The sequence below is a fragment of the Oryx dammah genome, unplaced genomic scaffold (assembly GCF_014754425.2).
Source record: "Oryx dammah isolate SB20612 unplaced genomic scaffold, SCBI_Odam_1.1 HiC_scaffold_13, whole genome shotgun sequence".
Taxonomy (NCBI): domain Eukaryota; kingdom Metazoa; phylum Chordata; class Mammalia; order Artiodactyla; family Bovidae; genus Oryx; species Oryx dammah.
Genome location: NW_024070197.1, coordinates 21,372,203 through 21,383,398, shown reverse-complemented (window position 1 = coordinate 21,383,398; position 11,196 = coordinate 21,372,203). Strand labels below are relative to the sequence as shown.

General features: G+C 42.3%; 1 protein-coding gene across 1 annotated transcript in view; it reads left to right on the top strand.

Moving 5' to 3' along the window:
• Positions 1-686: 686 nt before the first annotated feature.
• WDR88 (WD repeat domain 88) overlaps positions 687-11,196 on the top strand; it is a 49,777-nt gene continuing 39,267 nt past the window's right edge. Inside the window, exon 1 of the mRNA XM_040254114.1 lies at positions 687-1,010. Within this exon, the coding sequence (XP_040110048.1) occupies positions 687-1,010 (324 nt within the window). The remainder of the gene's footprint in view (positions 1,011-11,196) is intronic.

Sequence of the window (11,196 nt, the reverse complement as noted above, 5' to 3'; positions counted from 1 at the left end):
GGTACTTCTCTCCTGGTCCAGTGGTTGAGAACCTGCCTTCCAATGCAGGGGACATGGGTTTGATCCCTGGTCAGGGAACTAAGATCCCATATACTGTGGGGCAACTAAGACCTGATGCAGCCAAAACTAGCAAAGTAAATATTTTTTAAAAAATGAAAAAGTAAAAAATTTTTTTTCCATTATCAAAGTAACATCATAGAACGATCAAAACTGTGAAAAATGAAAGAAGAAAGGCACTTCTACACCCCAGAGATGACAGCCCTTGCTCTTTTGTTCTAATTTCACAGTCATTTTCTAGCACTGAGTCTGCTCCAGGACGAGTGGTGACATTTTGTTCTTTGGTTTTTCACTAGCATTATGACATACTTCCTTCATGCCCTTATATGTTGTGTGTACCCACCCCTACCAGCTGCGTTTTATTAATCCAGGGTACATTCTATACCTTATGGGTCATTTCTCTGTTGTGGAACATGAGGTGCGTTGGCCAGGAGCCCCTACAAACAGTTTCCCACATTTAGCCTCATTCCTCTTGCGCCCAGAAACTCGAAGCCTGTTTTCCTGGGAGTAACCCATGCTGCGGGATAAGAGGAGGCAGTGAGATTGCCGGGCTCAGGGAGGGCGCGTGGGTCCCAAGGTGGGGGCGGGGGCGCGTGGCGCTACCGTTCGAGGCCAGGCCGGGCTCCGAGATGGCTTCCCAGTCCCCGAGTACCCCTGGCTCCTCAAAAAAATCCAGCGAGGATGGGAAGGAGACACCCCAGAAAAGTAACTTGCCGCTCTCCTTGCTCCACATCCACGACGCTACGCATCGCCGGCCCAGCAACCTGCCCTGGGTAGATGTGGTCAGGGCCTGTGGCCGCTTCAGGCTATCGCTCTTGCAGGCGCGGCGCAGCCGGCTGCTTCCCTCGCTTAACCCCCTGGCTGTAGGTGATGAATCGCCACCACCCGATACTCTTTGGATGCCCTGGATGACCCAGAAGGTGTTATGGGGTGACCAGGAGCCCCTCTCCAAGGTAAGAACCGCCCCCAAGGGGAGGGGCCGTGGCTTGCTCCCAATAGTGGCTGAGAGCTCAAGAGCAGGAAGGGGACCTAGAGGACCAAGTGCTTGCAGCGGGGCAACTGGAGGAGAGGCGGGGCAGCTCAGGAAACCTTCCTGGGAAGGAGGACCCGACTCAACCCAGACCCTGCGGGACTCTGTCTGAGCCCCTCAAATGTCCCCATGGTGACACTCCCAAGTGCATGCCCTGGGAGGATTGAAAGAGCCTGTCACCCATGAAACAGCACTAGAAGCAAGAGCAAATAACAATAAAATACAGGAATAAAAACCCAACAACTCTACTGTGTATTCTAAGTGCTAGTTGAGAGACAGTGCATTGCTAGAAAAGAAGGCTGTTGGCTGGGAAGAGGAAATAATCTGTGAACAGAACAGGGAGAATTCTTGGGGATGAAAAAGAGGATTTTCAAAGCCAAAATCCTCCACGGGGGTTTTAAAAATCAGATCAGAGAACTGAAACAGAAAATTAGAAAACCAGCACATGGGATTCTCTGAGAAAAAGTATAAAGGAACAATAAGTACGAGAGAAAAGTAAGGCAGAATGCAGGGGAGGTGCAGAAAAATCAATACACTGGGTTGGCCAGAAAGCTTGTTTGGGTTTTTCCATAAGAAGTTACAGAAAAAGCTGAACTTTCTGGTCAACCCTACATATATAAGAGGTGTTGGGGGTGGGGTAGGGGAAATAGAGAAGGAGACAAGGATACGGCTCTGGGGTGAAGAAAGAATGGAGTGTTCATGTGGCAAGAGATGGTCAAGTTCAATGCAAGATTGGAGGGCACATAATCTACAGGTGGCCAATGCCTGAACTGCATGAAGGAGCAAGGCTCTCCCCAGACAGATGGAAAAGCCTGGGGTCAAACTGAGATGGAGGTTTCTGCAATGTCAGAGGAACTCGGAGCCAAGTCCACAGTTGGATCTGTTGAATGGCTGACTGCCTTCGTCAGCACCCCCTGCAGGGGTGCATTGGGATCTCCATGGGGAAGTCTGCTTGAAGAGAAAGCACAGGCTCTACCAGTGCTTTGTTTAACTTATTTGTGATAGTTATTCTGATTTTTAAGTAAAATTAGAGAAGGTCGTAGGAGTTGTGTTTTACTTCTGTTGTCCATAGAATATCCCCAAGATCAAATTCAATAGATATAAAAAGTGTTTTGTTCGATTTTTTTTTCAGTTAACAGTCTCTGTAGCACCCCTGCCTCCCCAACTACCCCCTTTCCCTCTACAGAGACAACAAAAGTTTCTAGTTCCTTCTATATCCTTAAAGAAGTATTTTATGCACATGCCCCCAAGTGTATTCTGATCCTTTCCTTTTTTGTTTTAACATAAATGGAAGGGTACCTTAGACCTCTTCTGCAATTGGTTTAACAATTTTTCTTTCCATATTAATAAACAGCTTCCTTGTTCTTTTTTTTTTAACCTTTTATTTTGTATTGGGGTATAGCAGATTAGAGAGTTGCACTATAGAGTGCCAAAGAATTGATGCTTTTGAACTGTGGTGTTGGAGAAGATTCTTGGGAGTCCCTTGGACTGCAAGGAGATCCAACCAGTCTATCCTAAAGGAAATCAGTCCTGAATATTCATTGGAAGAACTGATGTTGAAGCTGAAACTCCAATACTTTGGCCACCTGATGCGAAGAACTGATTCATTTGAAAAGACCCTGATGCTGGGAAAGAATGAGGATGGGAAGAGAAGGGGATGACAGAGGGTAAGATGGTGGATGGCATCACCGACTTGATGGACATGAATTTGAGTAAACTCTGGGAGTTGGTGATGGACAGGGAAGCCTGGGGTGCTGCATTCCACGGGGTCACAAAGAGTCGGGCATGACTGAATGACTGAACTGAACTGATAGCTGATTAACAATGTTGTGATAGATTCAGGTGAACAGTGAAGGACTCAGGCATACATATACATGGATCCCCTTGTTCTTTTTTTGGAGAGTATTCCATTGACTGGTTGCCCCCTGATGGATTTAACTAGTCTTGGGTGCCTGCATATTCAGGTGGATTAAATTTTTTTTTTGGCTGCAGGATTTTATGATCCATTAAGTTAACAGAAGTTGAGAAGTTATATAAAGCTCTGGGAGGAAACTTTGTGACCTAGGTATTAATATTCTCTGCCTGGCCAAACTGCTGTCTTTGATAAAGCCAACAAAAAGACATTTTTTTTTTAGAGTTGCAAAAACTCAGAAAGGATGCATCTCTTTGAAGAAATAGTTACTCAAGGGAGTACTCTGGCAAACAGCAACAAAAAAAGTCCTAATTAAGAACTGGAGTAAGAGAAAGCAGTTCAGGAAAAATAGAATGGAGCAGTGACTGAAAACAGAACACTTTGGAGGTGTTTATACAGCAAAGTTACTGTGGTTGTGTAGCTCAGTGAAAATGTTACAAATCATCTTTTGAAATGAAGGTGCAGGATACAAGAATGTTTCAGACGATTTCATCCAACTCTCCTGAGATGGTTTGCTAGAGAACATTCTCAGTGCTAATGCTTCACTCTGGCCTTTAAATAATGCACACTCACACACAGATGTAGCACAAATTTTAAAAATAATTGACTCTAAACCTCTCCTTGGCTCATTTAAGATGAAGTTGGAAGATCTGACCATAATTTTCCAAGCCATTTTGGCTCGAGCTCATTTCTCTGTTCTCCTCTTCCCTCTGATTTGCTGACCTCCAAGCCAGTCCAAATGCCCCTGTCCTCCTTGAAGCTCCTGGAGGATGGGGGCGCCGTGGGGGTGGTCTGTCCCTGAGCTCCATCTAGAGCCCTGATCAGCTGGCTCTGGCAGTGACCTGACATCAGGTACCGCCTGTGCGGTGGCCTCACCCATCTCCCACCCTGATTCCTTAGAGCAGGAGCCCATCACACACTCCTGGGCTGAGGTCTTTGCTCCTGGATCCCCAGTGCCCTGCAGAACCGTGACCAAGTCCCGGCCAGAGAGGCAGGCAGGAAAACTTGTAGAATGTATTCGTGGGATGCTACATATAGCCTCTTAATGAAGGTGAAAGAAAAGAGTGAAAAAGCTGGCCTAAAACTCAACTCTTCGCGACCCTGTGAACTGTAGCCGGCCAGGCTCCTCTGTCCATGGGATTCTCCAGGCAAGAATACTGGAGTGGGTTGCCGTTTCCGTCTCCATCCCCGTAAACCCCCAAAGAACTCTGCCCAGAAAGGTCCAGAAGGGGGTAGATGTTTTCCGATAACAAAGTTCTATTTTTGTTATGAGAAAAAGAAGGAGAGTTTTGTCTAGAGGCGGAGGCAGCTGCAGAGAAGGGAGCTGGTTGTGGCGGGGGTGGGCACTGCGTTAAAGTGCGGGCTTTGGCTGCGGAGCGTTGAGAAAAGCACAGATCTGGTCCTCTCCCGACCGCACTCTGCCACGGCTGCTGGCTCCCTGGGCTCCAGGCCCCGCCGCCTGACCCGCCCCGCGCCTGCCGGCCCTGCTTCCTGTCCGCAGCCTGGCTGTTTGCCTGTGCCCCCTGGCGGCCTAGCCCGGACCTGGAGCCTCTTAGCTAGTCTCCTGGAGGCCCGTTTCTGTCCCACTTCTCCCAGCTACCTGGAGGGGGAAGGCCCTCTCATTCCTCACAGCTCCACACCAGCGTGTTTTCCACAACCCCGAAACCGCCCCCCTACCCTACATGCCCGCCTCCCCTCAACCCTGAACCTCGGGCTGAATTTGCCTCACCCCAACCTGGTCCTCCCCATCCATAGTTCCTGTATTTGTGCGGGCACTGCCTGGCAGCTGAGCCTCGAATCCCTCCTCCCAGGCCCCCACAACTCAGCACTGTCAACTTAGGAAAAAAATGCACAACGTAAGAGTTACCAGTTCAGTTTTATTCCTGGAGCTTCCTGAGGACTATAGCATGGGAGACGATCTCTCAGAAAGCTCTGAAGGACTGCTCCAAAGAGGTAAGGGAGAAGCCAGGAGATATGTGAGCTTTTTGCTGGGAAAAACATAGAGGCGATCATACGAAGATGAGCGTGCATGTGTGTGTGTGTGCGCGCACGCGCACACACACACACACACACACACACACACACACACACACACACACTCTTCCTTTCTTAATACAGATCTGAGTTTCTGACCAATATCATTTTCCTTGTCTTAGAAGAACGTTTAACCTTTCTTGCAAGGTAGATCTACTGGTAACAAGTTTCTTCAATTTTTGTTTGGGAAGTCTTTATTTCTCCTTCATTTTTGAAGGGTAATTTTGCAGAATACCAATTTCTAGGTTGGTAAGTTTTTTCTCTCACTACTTGAAATATTTCATTCTCTTTGCTGAGGAGAACCTGGATGTCAGGCTTATCTTTGCTCCTCAATAGGTAAAGTGCCTTTTTCCTTTGACTTCTTTCAGGCTTTTAAAAAAATATTTATTTTTATTTATTTATTTTGCTGGGTCTTAGTTGTGGCACATGGGATCTTTAATCTTCATTGCGGCATGTGGAATCTTTAGTTGAATCATGAAAAAGAGAAAGTGTTAGTCGCTCAGTCATGTCTGACTCTTTACAACCCCAAGGCCTCCCTGGAATTCTCCAGGCAAGAATATTGGAGTGGGTAGACATTCCCTTCTCCAGGAGTAGAAGCATGCATACTCTTAGCTGTGGCATGTGGGATCTAGCTCCCCGACCAGGGATCACACCCGGGCTCCCTGCATTGGGAGCATAGGGGAGACACTGGACCATCAGAGAAGTCCCTCTTTCAGGTTTTTTTGTCTTTGATATTTTGTAGCTTTAAATTGTAGGAGTAGGTTTTTATTTTATTGTTTTGTATTTATCCGGTTTGGTGTTCTCTGAGCTTCCTGGATCTATGATTTAGTGTTTGAAATTAATTTGGGGGAAATTCTAAATCATTATTTTTTCAAATATTTTCCTGTTCCTTTCTCTCTTCTTCTGGTATTGTTATGTATATGTCATACCACCTGTAGTTAGTTGCTCCACAGTTCTTGGATGGTCTGTTCTGTTTTTTTTTTTTTTCCAGTCTTTTTCCTGTTTGCTTTTCAGTTTTGAAGGTTTCTATTGAGATATTTATTCTTAAGCTCAGAGATTCTTTCCTCAGCCAAGTGTAGTCTAATAATAAGCCTATCAAAGATATTCATCATTTCTGTTATGGTGTTTTTTGATCTGTAGCATTTCTTTTTTGGTTCTTTCTTAGAATTTTCATCTCTCTGCTAACATTACCCATGTGTTCTTGCATAACTGTCTACTTTATTCATTAAGCCCTTAGCATATCATCAGAGTTGTTTTAAATTCCTGGTCTGATAATTCCAACATCTCTGCCACATCTGAGTCTGGTACTGATGTTATATTTGTGCTCTCTCTTGAAACTGTTTTCTGCCTCTTAGTGTTTCTTGTAATTTTTTCTTGATAGCCAGATGTGATTTACTAGGTAAAATGAACTGCTATCAACCAGCCTTTAGTAATGTGATTGTTAGTTGTAGGGTGCAGAGAAGCATTCTTTTTTTTATATAATTTATTTTATTATTTTTAATATAAATTTATTTATTTAATTGGAGGTTAATTACTTTACAACAGAGAAGCATTCTATAGCCCTATGATCAGGCTTCTCTCTTTTAGTGAACCTGTGCCTCTAGATTGTTACCTTCACATGTGCCTTTTAGTCTGAAACCCCCACCCTTCACTTTTACATGGTGTAGGATGGCTAGAGCTTGCTAGGGCTGGGTACTTCTCTTTCCCCTGGTCGGTTGATTTCTGATAAAATCTGAGCAGGTTAGACTCTGGTTAGTTTCTCCTGAGGGCAGAACTTAAGAACAGGATACTGTGGCATATTCAAAATGGTTCCTTTTCCCTGCTGGAAGCACAAGGGGATTTTTCCTCCTGTTTTCACTGTGAGGATTAGGACTGCTCCTGGAGGTAACAGTCACAAAATTGTGGATTTTTTTTGTAGACCCATAACTGGATTCCCCTTTGGAGTTTTAACTCGCAGAGTTATCCACACCTGCGCCTCCAGCAACTGGTCAGTTACAGTTCAGGACTCCCTATCCTGGCAATGGTTCCCACGGAAGTTGCTGCTCCTGGATTTCTGCTCTGGTAACTTGGAATTCTTTGTATTTGCCTCCCTATCTTTCCAATCTGGGGGACAGCCATTTGGCTTGTGACCTCACTTCTTTTATGGATCCAAGAGATTTTTCAGTTCAGTTCTTTCCTTGTTGTGAGGATGGAGTGGGGACTTCCAAGCTTTTCACATGCCAGATCAGAAGAAAGAAGGCCTTTATTTCCTTTTTATTGCATAGTAATATTCTGTTATATGGATATTGCCATTTTATTTATTCATTCATCAGTGGATGAACATTTGAACTGTTTCCAATTTTTCTTTTCAATTATTAAAAAATAGAAGTGTAGTTGATTTACAATGTTGTGTTAGTTTCCAGTGTAGAGCAAAGTGATTCATAATACATATATTCAGAATATGTGTATTCTATATGTATATATTCTTTTTCACCATAGTGTATTACAAGATATTGAATATAGTTCCCTGTGCTATTGTAATAGGTCCTTGCTGTTTATTTTGTATATAATAGTAGGTATCTGCTAATCCCAGACTCCTCATTATCCTTATCCTCCCTTTCATCTTTGATAACCATAAGTTTGTTTTCTCTGTGAGTCTGTTTCTGTTTCATAAATAAGTTCATTTGTATCATTTTTTCAAGATTTCACATATAAGTGATATCATGTATTTGTCCTTGTCTGACTTACTTCACTCAGTCTGATGATATCTAGGTTTGTCCATGTTGCTGCAAATGGCATTAAATCATTCATTTTTATGGCTGAGTAATATTCCACTGTATATTATACCATATCTTCTTTTTCCATTCATCTGTTGATGAACACTTAAGTTGCTTTCATGCCTTAGTTATTGTAAATAATGCTGCTACGAACATTGGGGTACATGTATCTTTTCAAGACAGAGTATTCCTCTTTTTTTAATATGTGCTCAGGAATGGGATTGCTGGGTCATATGGCAACTCTATTTGTAGTTTGTTTTTTTTTTTAAATCACCATACCATTTTCCACAGTGGCTGTACCAACTTACATTCCTACCAACAGTGGAGGAGGGTTCCCTTTTCTCCACATCCTCTCCAGCATTTATTATTTGTAGACTTTTTGATGATGACCATTCTGACTGATATGAGGTGATACCTCATTCTAGTTTAGGTTTGCATTTCTCTAATAATTAGTCCATCCTAAAGGAAATCAGTTCTGAATATTCATTGGAAGGACTGATGCTGAAGCTGAAACTCCAATACTTTGGCCACCTCATGCAAAGAACTGACTCCTTTGAAAAGACCCCAATGCTGGGAAAGATTGAAGGCGGGGAGAGAAGGGGACGACAGAGGATGAGATGGTTGGGTGGCATCACCGACTCAACGGACATGAGTTTGAGTAAACTCCAGGAGTTGGTGATGGACGGGGAGGCCTGGTGTGCTGCAGTCCATGGGGTCGCAAAGAGTCGAACATGACTGAACGAGTGAACTGAACTGAATAATTAGTGATGCTGAGCATCTTTTCATGTGCCTATTGGCCACCCAGATGTCTTCTTTGGAAAAATATCTATTTAGAGCTTCTGCCCATTTTTTTGTTTGCTTGTTTTGAGTTGTATGAATTGTTTGTGTACTTTGGAAATTAAGTCCTTGTCAGTTGCATCATTTTAAAATATTTTATCCTATTCCATAGGTTATCTTTTCATTTTTTAATGGTTTTCTTGGCTGTGCAAAAGTTTATAAGCTTGATTTGGTCCTATTTGTTTATTTTTGCTTTTTCTTTTTCCTTGGGAGATTGATCTAAGAAGAACATTGATATGATTTATGTCAGAGAATGTTTTGCCCATTTTCTTCTAGGAGTTTTATGGTGTCATGTCTATATTGAAGTCTTCAAGCCATTTTGAGTTTGTTTTTATGTACGGTGTGAAGCAGTGGTCTAATTTCATTGAGTTACATGCAACTGTCCAGCTTTCCCAACACAACTTGCTGAAGAGAATGTTTTTTCCCCATCATATATTCTTGCCGTCTTTGTTGAAAATTAGTTGACCATGAGTGTGTGGTGTTTCCAAGTTTTGGTATTATGACTAATATGGCTATGAAGGCCCATGTTACAGTTTGGACACATGGTTTCATTTTTCTTAGGTGCAAGTCTAGGAGTAAAGTTACTGCCTCATAAGTTAACACGTGTTTAAATTTTTGAGGAACTGCTGAACTATTTTCCAAAGTAGCTGCATGATTTTATATCACCCTAGCCATATATACTTCACTTTCACTTTTCACTTTCATGCACTGAAGAAGGAAATGGCAACCCACTCCAGTACTCTTGCCTGGAGAATCCCAGGGACAGAGGAGCCTAGTGGGCTGCCATCTATGGGGTCGCACAGAGGCGGACACAACTGAAGCGACTTAGCAGCAGCAGCCGCAGCCATATATGAGAGTTCTGATTTCTCCACATTCTTATCAATTCTTGTTATTATCTGATTTTTTCAATTATAGACATTGTTCTAGGTATGAAGTGGCATCTCAATATGTTTCTTTTTATTTTTTAGATATTTGTGGCAGATGCATATAATGGGTTGCTTTTAGATTGATCTATATAGCAGCCCTGTACTTGTTATTTATTTATTTTTGGCTGTGCTGGGTCTTCATTGCTGTGCATGGGCTGCTGTCTAGTTGTGGTGTGCAGGCTTTTCATTGGGGTGGCGTCTCTTAGTGCAGAGCAGGGGCTCTAGGGCCCGCGGGCTCGCTTAGTAGCTGCAGCTCGCAGGCTCTACAGTGCAGGCTGAGCAGTTGTGGAGCACCAGCTTAGTTGCCCCTCAGCACATGGAATCTTCCCAGACTGGAAATTGAGCTTGTGTCCCCTGCATTGGCAGGTGAATTCTTTTATCACTGGACCACCAGGAAAGTCCTCAATATGTTTCTTTGTTTGGTTGGTTTGTTCTGTTTTTTTTTTTTTTTTTTTATTTAGGTGCTGTAATTGAATGTACCTAACCCAGTTTTATCGAGGTATCATTGATATACAGGACTGCATAAGCTGAAGGTATACAGCATAATGTTTTGACTTACATACATCATGAAATGATTACCATAAAAAGTTTAGTGAACATCCATCATCTCATATAGATACAACATGAAAGAAATAGATTAAAAATATTTTTCTTGTGATGAGAATGCTTCGGATTTATTCTCTTAGCTCAATATGGTTTTGATTTACATTTCCCTAATGGCTTATGATGTTGAGCATATTTCCATGTGTTTGTAGGTAATTTACATACCTGTTTTGGAGAAATGCCTACTCAAATATTTTGCCTATTTTTAATTTGTATTGTTTGTCTCCTTCTTGTTGAGTTTTAAGAGTGCTTTATGTATTCCATACGCAAATCCTTAATCTGATATATGACTTGCAAACATTTTCTTCCACTGTGTGAGTTGTTTTTGACTTTCCTTTAAAATTTTTTTTCTTTTTGTTTATTGTTTTCTATTTTCTTGATGGTGTCATTTGAGGCACAAAAGCTTCAGTTTCGATAATGTCCAGTTTATCCTTGTCATCGCTGCTGCTTGTGGTTTCTTTGCCATATCTAAGAGGTCACTGCAAATCCACAAAGGTTTACACCCATGTTTTCTTCTAAGAGTTTTGTAATTTTAGCACTCACGTTGAGGTCTTGATCCATTTTGAGTTAATTTTTGTATATGGTATGAGGTAAGTGTCCAGCTTCATTCTTTTGCATGTGGATATTCACTTGTTCCAGCACAATTGGTGGAAAAGATTTTTCTTTCCCCTTTTATTTATCTTGGCACTCTTGCTAAAGATCAAGTGGCCAAACCCATGAGTGCTTATCTCTCTGGATTCTCAGCTCTAGTGCATCCATCCGTCGTATGTCTATCTATATGCCAGTACCACACTGTCTTGATTACTGTCTCTTTGTATGTTTTGAACATTGTTTTGAAATTGGAAATTGTGAGTCCCCTATGTTTGTTCCTTTTCAAGATTGTTTTGGCTCTTCTGCTTCCCTTGAGTTTCTTTATAAATTGTAGGATCAGCTTGTCAGTTTCAGAAAAGAAGTCTGCCAGAAGGATGATGTTGAATACATGATAAATAAATAAACAAATATATTAATATAAACACTTTGGAGAGTATTTTCATAAGAATA